Consider the following 26,714-nt stretch of genomic DNA (forward strand, 5'->3'; position numbering starts at 1 on the left):
AGAACTGTTTCAAAGAAATTTTTAGGAGCAATTGAAAACTTATGCCTATTAAAGTTTAGTCATAAAATGATGGATCTTAGCAAAAAATGGATATTGTATGTCATTAATTTTCCTTGCCTTCTTCCTTCAAAATACTAGACTGGAAAAAAATCATGATAGAGGAATTACTTTTGTCTTTAAACATCCAGAGTTGCTTTTGTTTGATGAATTTACATATTGACTATCTTAGATCTTCAGTGAAATACTGATTTCATTGAATGAGGTTTGTTGTGGTCAGCCTGAGCAACCTGTGTGGTACATGCAGGGAACTGAAAGCAGCAAGGATGAATGATATCCCGTGGCATTCTAAGATACATATTTTATATCATGTGTCTCTTTCCACTTTGGCCAATGGCATTTGAAGCTTTGGCATAGTGTGAGTTTTGTATCCCATTTTTGTATCTGTATGTTATCGGTTTTTTAAAAAATAAAAGAGCTTATTTCCAGTGTCCTATGACTTATAAGTGTTGGGTTGTCTATTCTCTATCCAGGCCAAAACAACTTCATGAAATCCCAGCCTTTTACTGTCCTGACAAAAATAAGGTGAATTTCATTCCCAAAAGTGGCTCTGCTTTCTGCCTCGTCAGTATCCTCAAGCCACTCCTTCCCACACCAGATTTAACCCTCAAGGGCTCTGGCCACAGTCTGACAGTCACCACTGGCATGGCTACCACCCTGCTGCAGCCTATCGCTGTGGCTTCCCTCTCCACAAACACAGAGCAGCAAGACCGGATCTCTCGAGGAACGAGTACAGTCATGCCATCAGCCTCTCTGCTCCCACCGCCGGAACCAATCGAAGAAGCTGAAGGATAGGTACCTGTGTTATGTGGCCATTGTTTTGGGAAACTGAGAACCTCCTCAGATGACTTGACTATGACAGCATCATGCACTCCCAGTTGGCTGTAATGTGCTCCAGCTTTCCACAGTGTCGAAGTGCGGCTTTTGGAAAAAAAGTCCCTCTGACGGTTCTGCTCACTCATGAAGGCCAGCCCTCAGTGCTTAGCCTGCTTTTTCTTTAAGCACTGATTGAAACAAGGAAGGTCTCATTCTTTACTTTTGGAGGGCCAATGTCATTTTGGTTTTGTTTTCAAATTAAACTTCGTACAAACAAAACCAGATCCCTGCAAACATGATTCCTGAAGAGACACATGGATGATGCTGCAAGAACCATCTTTTATATGAAAATGACTATTTTATAATACCAATGTTACATTTTCTGAAACATAGCCAACAGGATGTTCAAAAGATTCTTTGGTGGCCTCTGTTTCTTGTTTCCCTTTCTAGATAAGTGTTTTTCTCAGCTGTTCTCAGCTTTGGGACCAAAGGGGATTGTTGACATTTTCCCAGCAATCTTAATCTCATGACTATGTTCTTCTCCCAAACAAGAATTGATAGGTAAATGCATTGAACAAGTATATATAAAGAGATAAAAAGCAATATTAGTACATTATGTGGCTTATGTTTTTTTGATGTCAGAAGTTTGTGCTTTGGGTGAAATATTTGTAAAACTGCTGTTTTTGTTTTATTTTTTTTAACTACTCCTATACACATTTCATTATGTGGTCAGAAAAATTATAGTCTGGAGAAAGTGCTTTAATATGTTCTCACTCATCATTGGAACTTGGTTGAAAAGTCAGTGAGCCAAAAAGGAAACCCAGTGTTGATTGCTAACTAGGAATAAGGAGCCCCTTTGGTTTTATGTGAAATATTTATCACATGATCTTCCTTCTTTACCACAGGTGTCATTCTACCTTTAATCATCACTGTATCATAGTTCCAAGAGATCCTAAAATGGCTGTGCATGGATTTCCTCCTTTGCTTTTGTGATGTTGTTGTCTTGTAGATTTGGTCAGGGTCAGTAGTTTGCCAGGAGTGTAATCCATTGACTAGCAGTTTATAGTCACAGAATCTTGCTACTGACATTTTCTTTATGGTGGTTGGCACTGAGATATGTTGCCTACAGATATTGCTAGTTTTCCCTTTGACATTCCATGCAGTGGGGAAAACAGACTTCTTAAGAAGAGTTTTGGAGCATAAACAACAGGAACCTTTGAAATACCCATAGTTTTGGATTTGTGCTCATTCATCCTAATACAGATCACTGCCAATATCACATAACAACAGTATTTCACATCAAGGTATGTGGTAGTGAAATTAAGAGCAGCTCTTTTTAAAAATGAGTTTCAGCAAACAGTATTGATAAAAAAAGCATCCTTCTAGGACCTTCATATACTACCTTATGATGCAATAATTTGATGTTCCTATATATACTATAGGGAGAAAAAAACTTTTAAGTAACTTACAAAAGGGATACAGTTTAGAAGGTTAATATGTCAGTTTGTCCAGACATATCCCATCAAAGAAAACCTAGTGGTAGCAATAAGTCTTCTTAAAGAATTTCTTATACTCATGCACCTTTAAAACATTAAGTAATTTAAAAATATGCCCTGCTAAATTTAAAATGGAGATGTATTTAAAATGGAGATTTAAGGACATTAGATAAATCCAAACATTTGAATAAGTCTGTCAAGTTTCAGGTGGTCAGACTGATGAATTTTGGTATCTTTCCTGTCCCAAGCTTTCTTTTCCTTGAACCTAGTACCTAGTGGCTTCTAAATCAGTAAAAATTTAGTTATTTTGGGTCTACAGTTTCTGGTTTATTGGTTTTTTAGAACTTTGATGCTTTGCTGTCTTTGTTATGTCTTATAAAGTCACCATTTCAATTCTGAGAACTGCTCAGTCAGAACTACAGGAAAGAAAAAAAAGGTAAAACTGAAATCAGGTGAGTTGACGTGAATGGTAGAAGAAGAAAGTTTAAAAGAAAACACTCAGTTTTTGGATTGCCTGAATTCTGTTAAATCTATGTTCTTCTCCTTGCCTTACCGCTTATTATATGTATCTATATCCCCACAGAATGCCACTTTTAAGTGTTTCCTTTTACTCTTACGTGTTTAATTCACCTTTTTCTGTGGCGTTTCATTTATCCTTAAGTAATTCAAAGGCAGAATGGGAGAAAAAGTTGAGACTATAAATTTGTAAGTGGACTTCTAATGTTTGGTTGTATAGAGGACGTGAATTTGCAGGTAAATGAATTGTGTGGCAACTAAACATATCTCTTAGGTTTGGGAGAATTGGGGGTGGGAGGGAGGGAGGTACAAGGTACAAACAACCAACTGCCAGTGCCAAAGGGCTAATTTTTAAGCATATGAGCTTTATCACAGCCTTGAAAAAATATTAACCATAGGTCCATTCAGCCCTTTCATTTAACCTTAGTTTACAGGTGGTTGATTTTTTTTTTTTTTCAAATGGGTCTGTTCATACTGGAACACATAGTAATTTTTTTCTAGAATTACCTTCTGTAATTATTCTGTAGAAGAATCTACAGAATAATAATAAAAATTGTATTAAAACAGCTTTAATGGGAATTAAATCTAAACATTTTTAATTCCTAATAAATTTAGGAATTTATTGCAGTACAAGAAAGGAATGGGCAGCGTTGTATATTTCAGCAAAAGGAACTGTTTTCTGGTTATTCACTTTGTCGATCTGAAGCTGTTCTTCACTCTTGTTTCCTTGTCGTGATAAAACTTACATAAATTTACTGTTTCTGATTATGACTAAGTCTGTTACTTGTCATGACTTTTATGGATAGTTATGCTTTTGAAATACCCATTAGGTTTCTTTGGTTAATATGGTGAGCATGATGCCAGAATTATTTTGAACTAATGTCTTCATTTAAAAAAAAAATGGTTCTTATAACAAGCCAAATCAACCTTTTAGAAGGTGCTATCACTAACCATGGAAAAACTGGCAACAAGAATGGCTTTTTTTTTTCCCTTTCCTTTTTAAAGGTTGGCTTTTACTGAAGAAGGCATGATAGCAGAATTTCTAGCTTTCTAGATGTCCAAAATTAGGACTGGATTGTCAAATTTTCTTTTGTTAAAGGAAATAAAAAGAAAAGTTGCCACTACTGAATTTATTATAAACTTAAGATTCATTCCTTTAATGCTTGGAATTTTGATGTCTCAAAAACAGACCAGTGGAAGTGCTGAATTTGCATTAGAAAGTTAAGAATGCTTAACTCTGCACTTTAAGGTTTTAAGTTTTACTCTGCCTAAATTAATGATAAGCAGAGCAGCCCTGAACAATATTTTGTTTATAACAATCCTGTTGAAGAATATAATTTATGTTTTTTTAAAGTCCGTATCTTTCGTCTCTGTTGAAGCTGTGTAAATCTTTTTAAAATGGAATTTAAAAATTTTTTGTTTTTCTAACAATTATCCCCTAAACAGCATTTCCAATGGTGATAAATATTGTTACTATGTACTTATGTATTCCCTCGTATCTGAACACTTGTTGTTGCCTCACAAGAAAAAACAACTTTTATGTTAAAAATAAAGTCTGTACTTGAGAATTTTTTCTGTGCACTTTTATGAATATTGCCTCAACACAAATTTTATTTCTTTTCAGACACTTCTAATCTGAAATAACTTACAAATGGTTATTTATAACTTATAATATTTTTCACAAATTGATAGTAAAATGAGTTTGCATAAAGTTATAATATTGTTACTTTCTTGCTTACTTCACTTGCTCTAGAACTTAGTGTCTCATCTTTATTCTAAGTATCAAGTAATCATTAAAATATAAGCAAGGACATCAAGGATCTATGTAATTTGATACTTCATAGTTTGTTAAGAGATAGAGCTGGAGCATCAGTTTCATTCTAAAGTTCATGTAGACGATTATCAATTTTTTTTTTTTTTTTTTGTATTTTCACTGTTGCTAAACCTCTGGTGTTCTTCCTTTGTAACAGTGATTTATATATGCAAAAGAAATATTTTGGCTGTGAGGGGTTTAGTTTGTACCCACACAACAGATAAAGACAACATGAAGGATAATCAATTAGAAAGCAGGGACACCTTTAAATGAAGTAAAAAAAAAAAAAAAATACCACATATGAAGAGACATTTCACCAAAGAAGAAGATATACAGATGGCAAATGAGCACATGAAAAGATGCTCATCAACATTAGCTATTAAAGAAATGCAAATTAAAATCACAATGAGATAGAATTACATGCCTGTCAGATGGCTAAAATAAAAATGATGGCAACACCAAATGTTGGCAAGGATGGGGAGAAACTTATCATCCACACATTGTTGGTCAGAATTTAAAATGTCACACCCACTCTGGAAAAGAGTTCTACAGTTTCTTATAAAACTAAACATGGAACTATCATACAACCCAGCAATTGTACTTGCTAGCATATGTCCCAGGGAAATGCAGGCTTACATACAAAAACCTGTACATGAATGTTCATAGTGCTTTATTAGTAATAGTGAAAGCCTAGAAACAACCTAAACGTCTTCCAGGAGGTAAAACTTTAAACAGTGATACAGCCATACCATGGAATACTACTTAACAATAAAAAGAACAATTTATTGATACAACAACTTGGAAGAATTTCTAGAGAATTAAATCCCCCCAAATTATATACTGTGTGATACCATTTATAGAACATTCTGTGTATGGACAAGCTTACAAATACGGAGAATAGATTAATAATTTTTAAGGGTGAAGGAGATAAGGAAGTAGATATAACTATAAAAGGCCATCAAGAGGGACCCTTATGGTGATGGAATGTATCACTGTCAATATTCTGGTCATGACATCATTGTATAGTTTTCCGAGATGTACCACTGGGGAAAAGTGGGTTAAAGGCTACACGGGATCTCTTGTATTTATTACAACTGCATGTAGATTTACAATTACCTGAAAACAAATTTTAATTAAAGTCACCACAACTGTCATAAATTACTTTGTAAAAAATTCTAAAAATTATTTCTGGGAGAAAAGTTAACCAGAATTTGGGGGAAACTAATGTGTACATTATTACATTGTAAGTTAACATTGCATCATATGCAGAACTCAAATTATACAGTTTTCTCCCTTTTTTTTCCCTACTGCTCCCTTTATAGAAGCAGTTTTCAAGTTGGTTGTTCCTCTCTTCCCCATTTTTTTTTCTTTACTTTGATTAATAATCATGAAATATATCCCCAAGTATTTTTAGGTCTATAATGACCCTTTTCCTTAAATTACTTTTAAGTGTTTCTGAGGGAAATGCTTATAGTTCCCTGCCAGTATTTATCAATATCAGTTTGTTTTTTCCTTGTTAAGATCTTTATACTTTTAAAATGTCTTTATTTAAAACCTCTCTTAGAAAATGCTACAGTACAAATAGCTTTTGTATCTCTTTGGTACTGTTTTTTCTAATTGAGTCTTGAATTCAGTGTATCCAACCAACATTTTTTAAATTAAAACTATAGAAAACATAAATACACTTATACATAAGTAGTATTCCTCTGTAAAAGTTCTGCTAGACATTGAGATGCATACTAGGTTATAAAGTAATATGTATTTCTTATTGTGAGTTGTAATCAAAACAATTTGAAAAGTACTATTTATTGTTCTGGACACAACTTTTATATATCTCTCTTTGGGTTGGTCTGCTATCTTAATATAGAATGAGACCAGAATATTTAAGACATGTTTTTCTACTCCTTTTGAATGTCTTCATATTGCTGGTTTTGTTTAAAAAATAAAGTTCTGTAATTTGCATTTTCCTCAATTTCTCTCCATATTGTCTAACTTTGATGTTATAAACTAGTATTACTAGTCATGCTAAATCATTGTTTTAAGGAGAACTACCATGGAGGCTCTGATAGTTAAAAACCAGGAGTGTAACACATCCATCTAAAATGCATACACCTTCAGCAGTTGTTTCTGAGATCCTTAGGAGATACAGGAGAAAACCTGAATTTAGGGCCACCATTTAGGCACTAGTTTGACTCTGTAGTTTATGGTTATGAGATCTTAGGCAAAGAATTTCCATCTTTGAATCCCAGTTTTCTTAATTATGTGATGATGGAAATGCTGGTAATAGTGCTGTCAGTTAAATGTCTAACAAATAGGAAAATAGTGCTTAACATAAAATGGGAGGCAGACATTCATTATCAGCTCCTTTATGTTTTGTTGGTAAGTTTATTCATTGCTTAGGAAAGCCAAACGTTTTTGGTCTTAGAAAATGGTGCTATGAAATTCCTTTTAGCTTGTAAAATGTAAGTATATCATTAAGGATGTTGAGCTGAAATCATAATAAAAAATAAGGTAACGCTAATAGCTCTTTTCAAGTGCCAGGCCTTTAAATTTTACTCTTCACCCTAATTTTTATAATAATCCTATGATGCCAGATGCTGCTATTTTACTATTAATGAACACATTGGAATTAGATTAAGTAACTTATCTATGGTCATGTATCAGGGGAATGTCAAAGTCTGTCTGTGAACAGACTCTCAAACTTAACCACCAAGCCTTTCTGCTGCTTCTCCTTTAATGGTAAATAAATAAAATATAGGTGTTTAGTATTGTAGATTATGTGATTCAAGTCTTCTTTGTGGTCCTCTTTATTGCTTAAACTGCTGGCAGAATGGTTCAAAGGGCCAAATGAAAGTAAGCTGGCCAGACACCAGTTCCTAACCAAGGAAGTCAGTGACAACTCCTCAAGCTCTCTAGATTTAATGTTACTATTATAACTAGAATTTTGAGAAAAATTTCTTTTAAGTTAGGGAGCACATCTTTTAGAGATGCAGAAAATTACTTCAATCAACATTTTTTATTTTATTTTTTTGCTTTTTGAGGAAAAGAATTACAAAAGTAATTTTTTAAATCTCAACAATTTGAGGGTCTCCCTGGTGGCACAAGGGGTTAAGCACGCACTGTGAAGCTATCCACAACCTTTGTAGCACAGTTTGATCCCGGCCTGCCAGGGAGCTACCCACATGGTGCAGCAGATCTCTCCTGTCTCGCCTGCTGCTCCCCTCAGCAGTGTATTTCAGTCAGTCTGCTTGTTCTGTTCCCCACTCTGTCTCTGGTGAATCCTCTTACCCCCTGCACCTCTGGCCTGTACCCTAGTTCTTGTATGCATAAATAAATAAATCTTTAAAAAAAAAAACTCAACAACTTGATATGCCCAGTTTAGATAGACAACATGAAATCATTTGGGTCATAGTTTAATACATGAGAGCACCAAAGCCCTAAAAAATAAGAGAATCTATAGTAAGATTTATTTCTGGGTAGTAGGGATATGGTTGATTTCTTTCCCATCTAGTTTTTAGTATTTTCCAGACTTATAAATGAGACGGCATTACTTTAAAATGGAAAAAAAAAAAGGAAATATTTTTATTTAATGTTAAAACAATGCACTTCAAAAGCTTACCTATTAGTAGCAATCTGTGCTCCTTTTTGTATTTACTCTGGCCACTGTGTGGTTTATTTATACCAGTGCCCAAAGTATCATGTCTTGACTCTAAATACCAAGGACAGTTTTTATTGAACTCTTCAGCCTTTTAAAAATGGCACTCAAAAGATGGAAGAACACATTTTGTGTTGAATTTATGGATGCAACTCATCCTGAGGAACATTTTTCTTCCCATCCTGTTTTATAGGTTTATTTTCATATATTTAAATACCTTGCCACTGGGTCTCCCTGATAGCACAAGGAGTTAAGTCTCACATTATGAAGCTATCGCCAGACACTGCAGCATGAGTTAGATCCCCAGCCAGGTTGCTGACCCACATGGTGCAGTAGACCTCTCCTGTCTTGCCCACTGCTCCCTTCAGCAGTGTATTTCAGTGGATCTGCCCGTTCTGCTTCCCACTCTGTCTGTGGTGAATCCTCTCTCCCCTCCCCTACACCTCAGCCTGTACCCCAGTTCTTCTACATAAAAATAAGTAAAATTTTTAAATAAATAAATACTTTGCCACTATATGTTTTAAATTCATTACTTTCAGTACTGCTGAACTAGTTAATATTTTAAAGTTTGTACTTCTTTCCAACTCTAATTTCTATATCCTATAATTCTGGGGTTGCTTCATTGCTCAAAGTTAAGGAAATGCAGGGCTATGCCAAAAATGCTATGAAAGACAATACTGGATCAGTTCTTTCTTTTTATCCCTGCCTTCAACAAATCAGGTTTATTTCTTATATTTAATTGATTATTGTTTCTAAACTCAGTTTTGATATTTTGTTATTCTGTTATTTCCCTTGACTTACAAGTCCTGTATGAAGAATTAGTTTCACAAGGATATTAATTTTCTACTTTTATTTTCATTTTTTGGTTAATCAACTTTCCTATTACTATGTTCATGATGTAAAACCCAAGTTTCTGAATAGGGAAACACAATGATTAGATCTGTATTGAATACTTTAGGAAATACACTTTTTTGGTTTGATGCCATTTAGTAATCTTTATTAAAAGAGGCTCAGAAAAATAGAGCACTTTCAAACTCCTTTGTTCTTATAAGACTTAATCTTAAGATACTTATGTGAAATATCGAGTTGAAATACAAACACTCATTTTGCAAATACTGAAACCTCTTTTTTTAATACAGTTTCTAGTCATATCAGAGCTATATTTTACAATTAAGGAAGGATTTCAAAAAATACAAAGTTATGCTAGTCTGATCTTAATATGCCCTAGTGTTCCTGCTGCTTTCTTGTAAAGTGATTATAGAAATATTAGCAAATTTTAGTTCCTTTGGGACTTTGTAAGGTTAAATGAATTATCTCATTCCAAATAGATCAGTATTTCCCCCCATTTAATGTAAAAAAGGCATCCATTTACCTTTGGTAAAGGCTAGTTAACTTATCTTTTACTGAATGGTTGATCTAGAGTTAGACAAATAGCGACTGATCCCCTTTCTGTTCTGTGTTTATTCTTTATTTTACTCCCTTCTGAATATCTGGTTGGTTTCCTATATAGTAATCTTGTTGTAATGTAGCTAGATTTTTATTTTTGGCCTCTAAAATTACTAAAAAAATACGAGTAGTTACCTTCCTTTTAATAAAGTTTTTAAGGTACTCTTCAAAAATATGTTAGTCTTACTGAAGTTATAACTGGGCTTGCTAAGTGCAGATAATCTTGCTTTCAGGTTTAATGGGCAACACCTATTGTGTGTTGAAAGGAAAAAGAAACTTTGGAACTGAATAATAAAAATTCCTAGCTGTTTCTATTTTTTTGAAAACCTCTGCTCTTGGAAAATTGAGGGCATATCCCTTCACATTCGTAGTCTTGAGATTCAGGCTGGCAGAGGCCAGTGGTTTTCCTCTGCTTTGAGGTGTGTCTGTTTATACCAGAAAACAGGAACTGCATTAGTGACAGAAAATTAGTGAAGAAAAGTGGCACAAACTCAACGCAAAGTTAGGTTTTTTTTTTTTAAATACTCAAAATTAAGAGCATCACCATAGATAGATGATTTAGATTGTATTCATCTTAATCTTCGGTGACTGAATCTTGGCAGAATGGCAGTACTGCATTCTGGGAAGTTACACTAAATAAAAAGGAAATGTTAAAAAAAATACTGAGGGATAAATAACAGCTCATTAAAAACAAACAAGAAAATAGGAGTAATCATGTGAAAAAATTTAAGACTTCATAACCTTTTCCTTTTTCCATGTTTCTGACCCTCAGATAAGGTCTTTCCAGCCTATGTAGTACTTGGCCATAGTGATTTTTCTGGAGAGGTTGTGGGAAGCTCAGAGAGTTATGCCCTCTTAATTGCATTTTATCTGCTCTGCTCCAATGCTACAAAACATTTTTTTATATACAATGATTTGGATATTATAAGCAAGTCACTAATAATAAGCTTATTTAGAACTAGCAGTGCATGAAAACTACTGTAAGCAACTTAATTAAAATGTTTTCTTACAGAGATGCTGTGGACTGGATGACAAAAGCCACCTGGAGAACTGCCTCCCAACTAAAGATGTGCAAGGAGAGAGTGTAGGAAAATTGCGTGACATGTATATATAGTGGCTATGTTTTTGTGAGCTTGCACTAACTGCCATTAAATTGCCTTCCTCCAGTACTTAAACTGTAACCCCTCTAAGAGTAACAGTTTATCCTTAGAGTAATATAGAGCCACAGATGTCAGTCACAGAAAAGGAAAAGGGAGAAAATGAGACCCTCCCTCCCTTAACCGTGTGGAGCTGTCTGTAACTCTGCCAGAAGATATTCTGGATTAAATCACATCAAGAATATGGGGTAAGTATGCTTGTATGTATAAGGATAAGGTGTTCAGAATTGTTTTTCCCACATTCAGGTCGAAGTTTTTGGGTGATTTCTGGAATACTATTGCCAGTTGCTTAGGGAGTGTCCTCCCTTGTTTTTAGGAAGAATATGAATACTGCACATTACTGCAGCAATGTAAAAAATTGGGCCTGAGGATCCCTGCACAATGTCTTGAATATTTTAGGACATTCTTACTGTTTATAAGCTGGGATGAGAATTTTCCATTTTTACAGAGATGGACTTTAATAAATCAATCACCCTGATACTTCTCCATGAAAATTCAATAATGGAATTGAGGAATGTCAGTGATTTTGTTTTAAGGAAAAAGCCTAAGTAGTATCACATTTTAGCCTCCACGTGGAGAAAACAAGCACCAAGTTTCTCTTTGATTTCATTAAAGCAAATTGAGTTGTCAAATCTTATTCTACCTTTCTAATGAAAAAACAAAAGTTGTCTGGTTCTAGTGCTATTTTCCAGAACAGAAAATTCCCTCAGTCAATGTTTTATTTAAAAAGCCAACCCCAGTCACAACCCAATTTATATGTGTCTTTTATCCAAATAGAAAATTATCAGCCAGCAAGGCAATTTATACATAAAAGACTTTCCAAATAAATAAGTCCAATTCCTTATTGACAGAATTACTTCTAGCTATTATTTTGAAATAAATTTTGGTATCTATTTCATATTCAATAGTTTCTAATATTTTCCACATATTATCAATAGCTGCATATCCAAGATAATAAAGAGATACTTAATCTACTCGTGGTTCTTACCATCTGCCTAAAGTTGGTTGCCAAGTGTTATATTTGCAAACATGATGCTTTGTGTATGGGTTAAAATATAAAGTCCTTTCCACAAAGGCATATGTTGCAAAAGTGATGTCTCAAGGCCATTGAAGTGACATTATATTTTCAGTCAAGCATTAAGAAGTTCATCATCTGAGTGTCCAATAGCATCTGGGTTTGAAAGTGGATCCAAGTCTGCAAATAGATTGAACCAGGCTGACATGTCTTGGTTACCATTTTTGGGAGCTGTAAAAAGAAAAATAACACATTAAAGAGTCAGCTTTCTGAAATCACATTACTGTACCACTTTCATGATTCTGAAGTAGATATTTCTTTTGAATCAAAAACTAAAACAACTGACAAGAATAAATGATCAAAGTATAATGCTAATTACTAGGTGCTGGGGGGAGGGTTAAATGGAGGAGGAGGAGTTTAATGGGTATACAGTTTCAGATTTGCAAGATGAAAAAGTTGTGGTCTGTTTCACAACAATGTATATATACTTGAGTATAGCTAAGATGGGAAATTTTGTATTAGGTGTTTTCTACAATAAAAAACAAATGTGGAGGGAGTGTGGGGATTAGAAAGTCTGCACCAGGCAAACAGCAGCAATGGATGCTAATCCAGATGGAAATTCTGATAAAGAGTAGGATGTGTGCATGGTTGCAAAGTGTCTCCCCACACACTACTTGTTAATTGCAAAAGAGAATAAAATAGTAATTATGTAGGAGAAAAGTGGACAACACCCTGAATGGTCAAAGTTAACATCAACAATGAGGGAGCATGAGCATAAGCTTTCAGGTGTGAATTCCTGAGAAAGGGTATCACCTATTCTAGACAATAATGAATAACCCTAATTTAATGATGAGGAAATCTCAGCTCAAACTGAAATAAGGTGCATGCTACTGAAAACAAAAAACAGTAGGCCAGAGGGGCTGTATTCTATTCAATATGCCCATGTCCAAAAATCAAAAGTTGTGGAAATGTTTCAGATTAAAGGAAGCTAAAAAGACATGAAAGCTGAGTACAACACATGACCTGTACCAGAGGGGGAAAGTGCTTTAAAGGACATTACTGGGTCAACTCACAAAACTGGGATACAAATACATGATAGATTTATACAAAAGTTTTTTTTTATTTTATTTATACAAGCACTGGGTACTGTCAGAAGCGCGGGATGGTGAGAGAATTCACCAGAGCCAGAGCGGGGAGCAGAACAGGCAGAAGGACCGAAGTACACTGCTGAGGGGAGCAGCGGGCGGCAGGAGAGGTCTGCGCGCCATGTGGGACCCTCCTCTGGTGGCCCTGGAACGAACCGGCGCTGCAGAGGCTGCGGGCAGCTTCGCAACCCAGCACTCAACCGCTGCGCCACCGGGGAGGCCCGATTTATACAAAAGTATTAAGTTTAAACAGTAGATCTCCCTTATTAGTGGGGGATAAATTCTAAGACCTCCCCCCAGTGAATGCCTGAAATTGCAGATAGTATATATAGTGTTTGGTACTATGTTTTTTCTTATACATGTGTACTTATGGTAAAGTTTAATTTATAAACTGGACATAGTAAGACTAGCAGCAATAATAAAATACAGTTAATAATATACTATATGAAAGTTACATGAATGTGGTGTCTCAAAATGTCTTATTGCATATATTATATTCAGACTCTGGTTGACCTCGGGTAACTGATACCCTAGATTGTGGAGCTGTGGATAAGGGGAGACTATTGTATTAAATTTCCTTATATTTACAATAATACTATAGTTAGGCAAGAGAATATACCTGTTTTTAGGAAACAAACTAAAGCAGGGGTAAACGGTTATAATGTATGTAACTTATTCTCAATGTGTTTCAGAATAACATAACACAGAGGTCTACCTGAAGTACATGAGGTAAAATAACAAACAGGTGAGCCTGGCTAAAGAGTATACAGGTGTTTATGCTATTTCCATTTATGCAAGATTTTTGTATAAATCTATCATGTATGTTTGAAATTCTGTCTAATTAAGTTTTAAAAACCCTCATTAGTGGCTAAGATTAATATGTATCTAAAATTCTATAAGACAGTGTGTTTAGGGCCTCCCCGGTGGTGCAGCGGTTGGGCGCTGGGTTGCGAAGCTGCCCGCAGCCTCTGCAGCACCAGTTCGATCCCCGGCTACTCCCCGGCCACCGGAGGAGGGTCCCACATGGCGCGCAGACCTCTCCTGCCGCCCGCTGCTCCCCTCAGCAGTGTACTTCGTCACTCTGCCTGTTCTGCTCCCCGCTCTGGCTCTGGTGAATTCTCTCACCCTCCCGCGCTTCTGACTGTACCCAGTGCTTGTATAAATAAATAAATAAAAATAAATCTTAAAAAAAAAAAAAGACAGTGTGTTTATTTTCTATGTATTCCCTACATGGTAATTACAACATGGACTAGCTGTGCAGCTAATATAGTAAATATTCAATATATACTAGCAATTGCTATATGCCGGGCCCTATGAGATCAATGCATTCTTTGTGCATCAAAGAGCATCTTCTATCCATAATAGCAGTATCCATTATCAGCAAATCTTAACACAAAATATAAAAAATTACATTATAGAATTTAGTTTACTACAAGTTCACAATTTCTATTCAATTCGTTCTATGGTTAGAGATAACCAGGTATAGCTTCCATTTTATCTAATTAATAACAATATTTTTCTGGACAATATGTAGTAAAGACTATACAGTGATCCTTTTCTAAATGTATCTGAAATCAACTGTTAACATAAAGGTAAAATAAATAACTTACATCTTGTTAATTTCTTTGGACTTTGTGAAGGCACTAGCTGGTTGTCAGTGTGTGAAAGAGGAAGTTCTAATCCCCTTTGGGAGGCCCAGCCTAGGGAGAGAGAAGTAATGAATTATCTACCGTCAATCAAGTATGAAGTAGCATCAGAAAAACAAGAAAAGGTAAAAATACCTTATAATTCGTCCTGTATTTGTACGAGGCTAAGATTCTACTGTATAAGAAGTATAAAATATTTAAAATTTATTACATATTTTGTTTAAATTATCTCACTTTAGTCCCACAGTTCCTTATATTTTTCAAGGTACTTTCGAAATGACATAATTTTTTTTTTCTTTTTAAACAGCTGCAAATGGATAAGGTATTTGAGGAGAAGTCCTGACAAGTTAGGAAGAAAAAAAATAAACCTGGCAATTAGAATCTTGAAACATAGGGGGAAGGGTCCCAACAAATGATCTAGGGTAAAGGATGATGGGTTCTTTGATGGTGCTGGTAGTGTGGTAACATACAGATAAAGAGGTGTGAATCTGTTCCCCTAAATGCACAGTGTTATAAATCAATGTGACCTCAACAAAGGGAGGAAAAAAATCTTGATACCTATAAATATGTTTATATACTTAAACTCAGTAATCCCATTCCTAGAAATTTATCTTAAATAATTCAAAAGGAAAAGGTGCATGCATGATTATGTTTACTGCATGATTGTTTACTGTACATTTATAAAATGAAAAACTAGAAACAGGAAGGATTAAGTAGATTGCAATGCATTAATATGACAAAATATTGTTGTCGTTAAAAAGTAACATGAATACTCTGATAATACAGGAAAATGTTTGCTGTAACATAAAATTTTTTTATGCTATAATTAAATTGCAGCACTAGGCAGGAATTTAAATTATCCTGCCTAATACCTACCTTTTTATAGAAGAGATCATTTGAGGCCCAGGTCATTACATGGTATTCTTAGAACACAGATCTTTTAACTCAAAGGGCAGCTCTCTTTTCTAGACTTATAGGGAAGGCCAGATTGTGAATTTAATGCTTAGACTCCATTACTGAACATCATAAGTCAAATGAGAGACACAAGCAAAGATGTCTCAGAGATCTGAAAATACTCAATATAGATGTGGAAAATGGTTAAGAATTTAAAGTAAGAGATAAGAGCAGAAATGAAGGTGCAGGCAGATTTTATTCTGGAGCATACAGTGTTCATTTTTTAAAATTGTAAAGCAGGGCACTGATATTAGAATCTGCTCTTGGAAACAGAACACTAGAGGAAGTGTGGAAGTAAACTGGGGACTGGGAGGCCCATTAGGAAGACTTTTGCAGCAGCCCAGAAAAATAAATGGGTCTGCTAATGGAGACTGAGAAGAGTGGGGAATTTGAGAACTGTCTCAAACAGAGTTCATAGGACTTAGTAGCCAATATAGAAAGGGGGTTGAACATAGGATGGCAGAGCCAGCAGGTGAGTGGATGCAATCCTTGACATATAAACAAAGCAGGTGATCCTTTCCTCAGGAAAACACTCTGCCTTTCCCCTCACTCCCACCACCACTTTCACCACAGCCCTCCACTCCTGCTATCTTGCTCAGAAGGCTGGTATGGAAACAGCTTCCAGAGCTGTTGTATTGGCTGTACTTCACCCTGAATCCACAGAAGGCGAAAACACCAAATTTTGCTAGGTAGAAGAAAGAGTATCACCTGCCCTAGGTCGGGGTAACTGAGCAGGTCAAGAGTTTTAAACAGGACACCAATTTTCTTTTCTTTTCTTTTTTTTTTTTTTTTTTTTTTTTTTGAAGATTTATTTATTTATTTATATAAGCACTGGGTACAGTTCGAAGCGTGGGAGGGTGAGAGAATTCACCAGAGTCAGAGCGGAGAGCAGAGCAGGCAGACTGACGAAGTACACTGCTGAGGGGAGCAGCGGGCCGCAGAAGAGGTCTGCACGCCATGTGGGACCCTCGCCGGTGGCCGGGGATCAAACCGGCATTGCAGAGGCTGCAGGCAGCCTCGCAACCCAGCTCTCAACTCTCAACCGCTGCGCCACCGGCGGCGGGGGGACACCAATTTTTGATATTTTCCCAGTTGACTGGTGTAACCAGATTTTATCTAGTAGTACTAAAGATAATCTCCTTGATTTTAGCATCAACACACATACAATTTTGCTTCGCAGAGATAAAATAAGGCACAGGTATTCAGTTGTTTCATAGACACTTACTGTTGAAAGCTCCAGCAGCATGAAGGCCAAGGTCAAAGAGTTGTGAAGGAAGAAATCCAGAAGAATGAGGTTCAGATCCCATAGAAGGTTCCTGGGAAGTGAAAGAGGCCTTGGGGCTTCCAAAGGCAGTTTGGCATTCTTGAGTAAATTCATTAGTATTTGAAGATCCAGGACTTAGGAGGTTGTTCAAAAATGAGAATTCTCTCTCAAAATCTTCTTCCAATGAGTCTACAGGTAGATGTTTTGCAACTGTCAAGTGAAAATAAAAACAATGGCTGTTTTCTTTTTGAGGAAATGAGAAAGGACAGAGAACAAATCAAGTTTGTTTCATTGTTCTCATAGTTAACAATATTTAATGAACAAAGTATGTGTAAATTATTTCAAATTTTGGCAGGCTATAGATCAAAATGACCATATTTCATAATGAATATATAACCATTATGAATATATGTATGAAATAATTAAGCAATCACACATGTAAGACAGAAACTACAAAAGATGCAAGAAGAAATAGAAACAGTTAATATACCAGTTTCATTAAAAAGCTGTCCCAGAGGACAAAAGTAAAGAAACAAAAATTCCAAACAGAATAATCAATAAGTTATTTTGAATATATATAAGCCCAATAATAGAAAATATAACTTTTCCCAAGCATTGAAAATTCACAAAAATTGATTATACTAAGGCACACAAAATAATCAGTTTTCTGACTTATAAATAAGTCAGAAGGAGAAAGACAAATACCAGATGGTTTCACTTCTATATGAAATATAGAGAAACAAAACAAAGGGTCAGACAGAACCAAACTATAACAAATCCTTTATACCTGACTGCAAAACTGAAGTAACCAGAAGGGGGATGTGGAGGAGGAAAGGGCCCAATGGAGAATGGTGAAGGATTATTAGGGCTTTGGTGATGGACATGGTGTGGAAATAGACATTTGTAAAGGTTTGAACCTATATCCCATAAAACATATGTAATGCTGTAAACCAACTTTATCTCAGTAAACATAAATGGACGGGATAAAATGCTCTGCTTATAATATAAAATGAAATAATTTTAAAAATGAGCAAAAAAGGTTCTTCCACTTGTAAATTTTTTTTTTTTTAAAGATTTATTTATTTATTTATTTATTTATACAAGCACTGGGTACAGTCAGAGGCGTGGGAGGGTGAGAGAATTCACCAGAGCCAGAGCAGGGAGCAGAGCAGGCAGAAAGACCAAAGTACACTGCTGAGGGGAGCAGCGGGCGGCAGGAGAGGTCTGCGCACCATGTGGGACCCTCCTCTGGTGGCCCGGGAATGAACTGGGCTGCAGAGGCTGCGGGCAGCTTCGCAACCCAGCGCTCAACCACTGCGCCACTGGGGAGGCCCCCACTTGTAAATTTTTAAATCTTCTATTAAACAAGAATGGAACAAACAAGAATGGTTGAAAGAATGGAAATCCTGAAAAATAGTGATAGAAGCATTTCATGATAATCCATACGTAACAGGAAAAATTAAATACTTTTTTCAATAAAAATCAAACAGGCCACCTTCATGATAAATGAGGGTTTCCATGGACCCAGATGCCAGTTTTTAAATAACTCATGAAAATTATTTTTAAAACAACAATTTAAAGTCTCCAGAAATGTCTGATAGACACACAGCAAAAGAAGAAACATTTACACAAGAAATTCCATTAAAATTCAGAGAGACTAGTGAGAGACTGGCATTTGAACTGAAAAACTACGCCCACTCTCCTCCCAGTTCAGCAAGATGTATAAGGGAGGAAAATCATTTTTCCTCTACCCTTTTAGATCTTAGCTGAGAGGCCCCCTCCATATTAAAAGGCAGATTAAGAGAAGAAATATTTAAATGCTATGTATGGGGACCTTGAGATATGGGATATAAAGAAGTGATCAAAACATTCAGTTTTTCTTTTTTTTTTTTTTTTTTTTTTTAAGATTTATTTATTTATGCACATAAGACCTGGGGTGTAGGCCAGAGGTGTGGGGCAGTAGGGGACAGGGGGTGGTGAAAGGATTCACCAAAGACAGAGTGGGGAACAGAACAGGTGGACTGGCTGAAATACACTGCTGAGGGGAGCAGGAGGCAAGACAGGAGAGGTCAGCTGCGGCATGTGGGTCACCTCCCTGGCCTGCTGGGGAATCCAACTCATGCTGCAGTGGCTGATAGCTTGCTAGTTCTGTCTTGAATCCTGCACAACCACGGAGACCCAAAACATTGTTTTTTAAACCATTTTAACAAGGAAACAAATGTGTGAAGAATTGACAAGACAAAGAATTTTAGGTTTAGGGTAATAAATAAGTAGCAGAGTTTGTTTAAACAGTTGCAATCCTCAGTTCCCATTCTGATAAGGAAGTCTCTCTACCTCCTGGTAGAGGGAAGGTACCTTTCACAGCAAGGGATTTATCTCCTGCTTTCAAGGATGAAGGTTAGAGTGTTCTTGTATGGCTGTTTCTTAAGTAACTTTAATTCAAAATAACCAATATGCAAAGTGGAATACTATGGGGCAGCTTGCCCTGAACCCTTTCAATGAAAATTCCACTTCAGCTTGGGTAGCCAAAAACACAGATCTCTTCCTGGAATCCCCAGCATTCAGGCAAGAGCTATCTTCCCAAAAGTAGTAGTATGTCAGTATTTCATATTCTGCCCTTAGTTACTGCTGCTAAGGCTAAGTCCTGGGGAGCACAGCCAAGAGGTGAAGGCTCCTTCTCTCATCAAGACCCAGTCAAGAAAGCAGAGACTGACTTGGCTGGGACATGCTGACAATACAGGGTTCTGATCACTCAACTCTACTCATAAGGTGGTAGCTTCATGCAGGAATAAGTAAACCAAAACCTAAGCTACTGTCATTTTCTTTACTTAACACCCAGTTGCTAGAGCAAGGGTATTACAGAGAAATGTATCATTGTCCCCAACCCCAGGTCAAGCCCTAATTCAAGGATTTTGCCTGCAAAGAAAAACAGATTCTCACACAATGTTGTCTAAAGGAACTGACAACATTTGGAAGTGTGTGTAGAAGTTCAACCATTTTGGAGAGAATGTTCTCAAAAACAATGGAGATTGTGGTGATAGGCCAATTGATTCATTGGACTTATAGGATAAGCTGTATACCAGCTAGTTTGCCTAAAAGAACCAGGGAAGAGCCAGCCTAGAGTAAGAACAAATCTCAAAGGTTGGCCTTGCAAACTGTATTTTCAAAGGAGTCCAAATTCGAATGGCTTTTGTTTGTGGAACAATTTATGGTTCAGGGCATTCTTGAAAACAATAGAACAATCAGCCACAAATGAGTGGAGTTTAAAGACTGAGTATTGTTAGGGAAAGAAACTGTCAAAGAGAACCCATCCAAAACCACATAATCCTAGGGTGACCATGGGCATACTCATATATCATAATGAGTTCTTCTGTTAGGGATGGAGTGAAAGGAGAAACAGACTCCACTGAAATAATCTAGCTTATTACTAAGCAAATATAAATAAGTCCCAGAGGTGTGAACTAGTACCCAAAGTCGCTAAAATGTATTATCTAAAATGTCTAGTTTCCAACAAAAAACAAAGCATGCAAAAAAACAACAACAACAACAAAAAAAAAACAAAACCCAGGGAATTGTGACCCAAGACTGGCGAGAAGGCAGGCAACAGAAACTGCCTGGAGAGTGTTGCTGTTAGCAGACATAGCCTTCATAGTAGCCCTTATAAAATACTCAGAGAACTAAAGGAAAGTATGATTACAGAAGCAAAGGAAATGAGGTCATGGATGTGTTAGATGAGGAGATCCTTTCACAAAGTACAATTGACCCTTGAACAATGTGGGAGTTAGTGGCACCTCCAACCACCAGCAGCCAAAAATCCATGTATAACTTTTGATTCTCCCTGAACTTAAATTATAACAGCCTGTTGTTGACCAGGACCTTACCAATAACATAAACATCAACTAACACCTATTTTGTATTTATAATTCATTAAGTGGGAGAGGATTATCATAAAGGTCTTCATTCTCATAGTCTTCACGTTGAATAGGCCGAGGAGCAGGATGAAGAGAAGGGATTGGTCTTGTCTCAGGGGTAGCAGAGGTGGAAGAGTGGAGGAGGTAAGAGAGGAGGCAGATACTGCCATGAGAGGAGCCATGCAACTTTACAGAAATACAGTGTAATTTCTAAGTTTTTTGCTTTTTTCTTTCTCTAAAATGTTTCTATATGGTACTAATCCTTCTTCTGACATTTGCTTTCATTTTAGTATCCACATATCATAGGAAGATCCATGTCGAAAAGGAGTCAAAAGCAGTCTTGAATAATTGGCACCCTCCGCCAAATCGTTTTGTCAATTTGTTTTCCAGCCTTGTGTCTACATCTTCCTCCTCACCTGGCACTGGTATGGAAGTACCCATCTCCATTAAGTTGTCTTCTTTTAATTCTTCTGGTGTGGTGTCTAGTAGCTCTTGAATTTCTCCAGTCTCTATAAAACCCCTCACCACCACCACCCCCCCTTTTTTTTTCTGTTTCTTCAATCTCTTACGTGATTCTGACTGGCTCTGTTGCAAACCCTGTGAAGTTATACACAATATCTGGACAGTTTACTCCAGGGGGAATTTGTTTCAGGCTTGATAGTTTTCATGGCTTTTTCTATAGCAGTGATGGCATCTTCAATGGTGTGATCCTTCCAGTCTTCCTTGATGTTCTCTCTACTAGGGTTCCTTTCCATAGAGCACTGTGAATCTTAAAGGTCCTTATGAGCCCCTGATCAAGAGGTTGCATTAGAGATGTGTTTGGGGGCAATTACATCACCTTGGTGCCTTCATTGTTGAAATCCATGGGGTTCTGCATGTTCAGGAGCACGTCCAATTTAAAGAACTTTAAAAGGCAATCTTTTACTGGCAAGGTACCTCCTAATTTCAGGGACAAAGCATTTAGTGGAACCAAACCAGAAAAAGCGTTCTTGTTGTCTAAACCTTCTTGTTGTACAACCAAAAATCTGGCACTGGTGTTTATATTTTCCCTTCAAGGTTCAAGAATTAGCAGATTTATAGATAAGGACAACCCTGGATCACAGACCTGACTTCATTGGCGCAAAAAAGTGTGAGTTAGCTCATCCCTTTCTGCCTTAAATCTTGATGTTTGCTTCTCTTCCTTGCTCTACTAAATGTCCTTTGTGGCATTTTCATCAGCATTAAAAAACCTGTTGAGACAAATATGCTTTCTCTTCAATGACTTTCTGCTCTGCCTCTGAGAACTCATTTGCTTCCTCCTTGTTCACAGAAGCTGCTTCTCATTATCTTGAATTTTTAAGTCAAACCTCTTTCTAAAATTATTTAATCATTCTTTGCTGGCATGAAATTCTCCAGCTTTAGATCCTTCACTTTCCTCTTGTTTAAATTGTCATGTAAAGATTTTGATTTTTCTCAAATCACATTAGTCTATGCTTTTCTTATAGCAATCCTGCACTCATATAAAAGTTGCATTTTCTTATTTTCCCTGGTTCCAAGACTTTTTTTCTTTCTTTTTTTAATGCTATTCATTTCATGGAGGTAACAAAAGTTTACAATACTGTATATAATTTGGGGGTATAAGTTTATACCTCTTCAGATATATATTACAATACCATTTCCACCACCAAAGCACCCATAATCCTCAACCATATTTCATTCCCCCACCAACCCATTCCCCTCTCCCACCCTTCCTCTCTGGTAACTTCAGTTATACAGTTAGATTTATGGGTTTGTTTTGGTTTAGTTTTTCTGTTCCTTTGTTTTGTGTCTCTATTTTCCATATATGAGTGAAATCACCTGGTATTTGTCCTTCTCTGACTTATTTTGCTTAGAATAACCCTTTCCCCTTCCATCCATGTTGTCACAAATAGTATGAGTTTATATTTTTTAAACAGCTGAATACTATTCCACTGTGTACATATACCATATCTTCCTAATCTACTCATCTGTCTTTGGGCACTTAGGTTGTTTCCATAGCTTAGCTATTGTAAACAGTGCTGCAGTGAACACAGGCAAGCATATATCCCTTCATATTAGTGTTTCACATAAAAGCTGAATTTTCAATACAAATAAAAAGATATTGTGCAAAAAGTACAAGGTTTCCACACCTGCTGACTTAGCTGCAGCAATGGCTTCATTTCTTCTCTTTCTTTCTTTTTTCTCACAATGTTCCATATTCCGGATTCATTTATCTTGCAATGGCAGGCAACCACAGCTGCAGACCTCAAATCTATGATGCATTTCCAGTAATTCAACTGTTTTCTTGTTATGACTTTTCTGTTTCTTGGGGGGCACTTCATTTGGGTCCTATGGTGTTACTGAGGGTTTATAGTATTGATGAAAAAACACATGAGAATCACAGAGATCACTTTTTACTGCAAAACACAATTTACTGGAGATGAACTGCTCATGCAGAGATGATTAATGTCAGACAGCATTTCAAGCAGATACTCAACACTTGAGCTTACCCCAATAACAATAGGGGGTGGCTAATGAAATTATCGCAGTAATACAGTATGCACAACAGTCAGTGTGCAATTATGATTTCATACTGCATTTTTACATTTGTTTACACTTCTCTTTACTGCAAATGATGCTGTCAAGTGTTAATGCTTTCATAAATTATAATCTTTTATAACAGATTTCTAAGTATTTTGTGTAGTAAATGATAAAATTTTGTACATAATCTATTCATTTGTGACATAATTTTTCTTAATTTTTTGCAAAACTCCAGAAACAAATTTCTAGGATTACTTATTTTAAAAAATTGAATGTAAGTGGACTCATGCAGTTCAAACTTGTGTTGTTCAAGGGTCAACTGTATGTATATAGAATCACCTTGAGGTACACTTTAAATGTCTTATGATTTGTTAATTATACCTCTATAAAGCTGGAAAGATTTTAAAGCCACCTTAAAAATAATCAAAGGGAATGGGCCTCCCTAATGGTGCAGGGGTTAAAGACAAGGTGCCATCAAGCTATTACCACTGCAACATGAGTTCAATCCCCAGCCAGGGAGCTGACCCACATGGCGCAGCAGACCTCTCCTGTCTCCCCCGCTGCTCCCCTCAGCAGTGTATTTCAGTTATCCGCTGTTCTGCTCCCTACTCTCTCTGGTGAATCCTCTCATCCCCCACACCTCTGACCAACACCCCAGTTCTTGTATACATAAATAAATCTTTAAAAAAAATCAAAGGGAGGTTTAACAATGATAACTCAAATACAGAATATCAATAGTTAGAAATTATATATATCAATATGTAAAAGACCAAAAGGAAAACCTGAAAAGTACAATAACTGAAATAAAATATTTCCTAGAGGAGCAAATCTAAACTAATTTAAGAAAGAATAAGCTAACTTAATGACAGATTGACAGAGATTATGCAACCCAAAGAACAGAAAGGAAAAATAATGAAGAAAAAATAGAGTCTTAAGAGAAATGATCAAAAGTACTACCATGTACATAATAAGACTCTCAAAAGGAGAGAAGGGGGGCCTCTCTGGTGACGCAAGGGGTTAAGCACAGCACTATGAAGCTATCCACAGCTTCTGCAGCATGAGTTTGATCCCCAGCAGGTCAGGGAGCTACCTACGTGGTGCAGCAGACCTCTCCTGTCTCTCCCACTGCTTCCCTCAGCAGTGTATTTCAGTCTGCCTGTTCTGCTCCCCACTCTGGTGAATCCTCTCACCCCTGCACCTCTGGCCTGTACCCCAGTTCTTGTATGCATAAATAAATCTTTTTAAAAAATTTTTTAAAAAGGGCCTCCCCTGGTGGCGCAGTGGTTGAGTGCTGGGCTGCTAAACTGCCCACAGCCTCTACAGTGCCGGTTCAATCCCCGGCCGCTGGGCGAGGGTCCCACATGGCGTGCAGACCTCTCCTGCCGCCCGCTGCTCCCCTCAGCAGTGTACTTCTTCGTCAGTCTGCCTGTTCTGCTCCCCACTCTGGCTCTGGTGAATTCTTTCACCCTCCCGCACTTCTGACTGTACCCAGTGCTTGAATAAATAAATGAATAAATCTTTTAAAAAAATTTAAAAAAAAAGGAGAGAAGGGTTATAGAATATGAAGAAATAATAGACAACCCAACTTTGATGAAAACCATCAAGCTACTCATCCAAACAAGACTAATAAAACCCAAGTAGAATCAATATAAAGAGATCTGTATCTCTTTGAAAGCTGAAGATAAAGAGAAAATCCTCATATTTGTGAATTGGAAGGATATATATTACTCAATGGCCATTCACGCCAAATAGTTGCATAAATTCAACATATACCTACCAAAATCCCAATAGCCTTTTTTGGGGGTAGAAATTGCCAAGTTGCTTATAAAATTTATATGAAAATACAAAGGGATTTAGAATTGCCAAAACAATTTTGAAATAAGAAGACACATGTGGTACTTAACACTACCTAATTTAAAATTCACTATAGTCACAGTAATCATGATAGTATGGTACTGGCCATGGATAGGTATACAAATCAGTGGGACACATTTATAATACAGAAATACACCCTAACATTTTTTATTCCCTTGATGTCAACAAAAAGGCCAAAAACATTCAATGGAGAGTATTTTCAACAAATGGAACTAGAAAAAGTGGATATGCACATATAAAAAATCACAGGCAGTTAACTCCAAATGATCACAGTCCTAAATAGAAGATTAGAAGAAAATATAGGAGAAAAATCTTTGTCACTTTGTGCTAGGCAGAGTTCTTAAATATGTCACCAAAAGAATAATCCTTAGAAGAAAAAAGAAGTAATAAATTGGACTTCAAAAAATTTTTTAAGAGGCAAATTTAAGAAATCTAGGATAAAATAATTACAATTCATGTATTTGACAGAGAATTTGCATCAAGAATATATAAGGAAATCCTGCAGCTTAATAAGATAAATAACTCATTTTAAAAATAGGCAATAGATATGAATAGATTTGTCAACAGAGAAGACATATGAATGGCCAATAAGCTCATGAAGAGATGCTTAGCATCATAGGTCACTGGAGAAATGCAAACTAAGAGCACAAGCCAAAAGCACTACAATGTATATGATTAAAAAGACAGACACCACCTCTCTATCATCTCTCCATGTTAGTTCACATGGAGAGAAACTAGTACCCTCATACTCTGCTAGTAGAAATGAAATGGTACAACCATTTAAAAATCAGTTTTTCCTTAACAAGTTAAACTCAAATTTATCATTATAGCCTAGCAATTCCATTCATTAGCAATCTAAGCAGAAAAAATGAAAACATGTGTTTATAAAAGGAGTACTTGAATGTTCATAGCAGCAGTATTATTATATCCCAAAAGTGTAAACCAAATGTCCATCAACTGGCAGAGAAACATAATATGGTATAGCCAAACAAATTAATACTATTCATCAATAAAGTAATGAACTAGTGAGCAAAATGTGGCATATACATATAATGGAATATTCAGCCTTAAAAAAGAGGGACATTCTGTAATATGCCTTATGTATGAACCTTGAGGACAATATAGTGAAATAAGTCAGTCACAAAAAAAGACAAATACTGTATGATTTCACTTACATGAGAGAGAAAGTAGAATAGTGGGCATCAGGGGCTAGGGAAAGGGTAGGTAATAGGGATTTATTGTTTAATGGATACAGAATTTTAGTTTTACACAATGAAGAGTTACAGAGATGAATGATGGTGTTAGTTGCACATTTTAACTATTTTTAATAGACCTGTACACTTAAACGGTTAATGACATTTTATATGTATTTCATCACAATAATAAAATATGAGGGGAAAAAAGTAAGGA

General features: G+C 36.3%; 2 protein-coding genes across 8 annotated transcripts in view; one reads left to right on the plus strand and one right to left on the minus strand.

The window, feature by feature from the left end:
- The window catches only part of FAM117B (family with sequence similarity 117 member B), a 64,318-nt gene extending 59,813 nt beyond the window's left edge, over positions 1-4,505 (plus strand). The window contains exon 8 of the mRNA XM_037523860.2: positions 531-4,505. Coding sequence (XP_037379757.1) covers positions 531-852 — 322 coding nt within the window. The 3' untranslated portion in view covers positions 853-4,505. The remainder of the gene's footprint in view (positions 1-530) is intronic.
- A 4,780-nt stretch (positions 4,506-9,285) lies between these two features.
- Positions 9,286-26,714, minus strand: part of ICA1L (islet cell autoantigen 1 like) — a 47,340-nt gene continuing 29,911 nt past the window's right edge. For all 7 annotated transcript variants that reach the window (XM_037523875.2, XM_037523870.2, XM_037523871.2 and 4 more), the window contains exons 12-14: positions 16,942-17,190; positions 14,727-14,816; positions 9,286-12,202 (exon numbers count right to left, since the gene is read on the minus strand). In XM_037523875.2, coding sequence (XP_037379772.1) covers positions 12,087-12,202; positions 14,727-14,816; positions 16,942-17,190 — 455 coding nt within the window. In that variant the 3' untranslated portion in view covers positions 9,286-12,086. The remainder of the gene's footprint in view (positions 12,203-14,726; positions 14,817-16,941; positions 17,191-26,714) is intronic.

This window comes from Talpa occidentalis, unplaced genomic scaffold (assembly GCF_014898055.3).
Source record: "Talpa occidentalis isolate TD23 unplaced genomic scaffold, MPIMG_talOcc4v2.1 talOcc4.3, whole genome shotgun sequence".
In the NCBI taxonomy this organism is placed as follows: domain Eukaryota; kingdom Metazoa; phylum Chordata; class Mammalia; order Eulipotyphla; family Talpidae; genus Talpa; species Talpa occidentalis.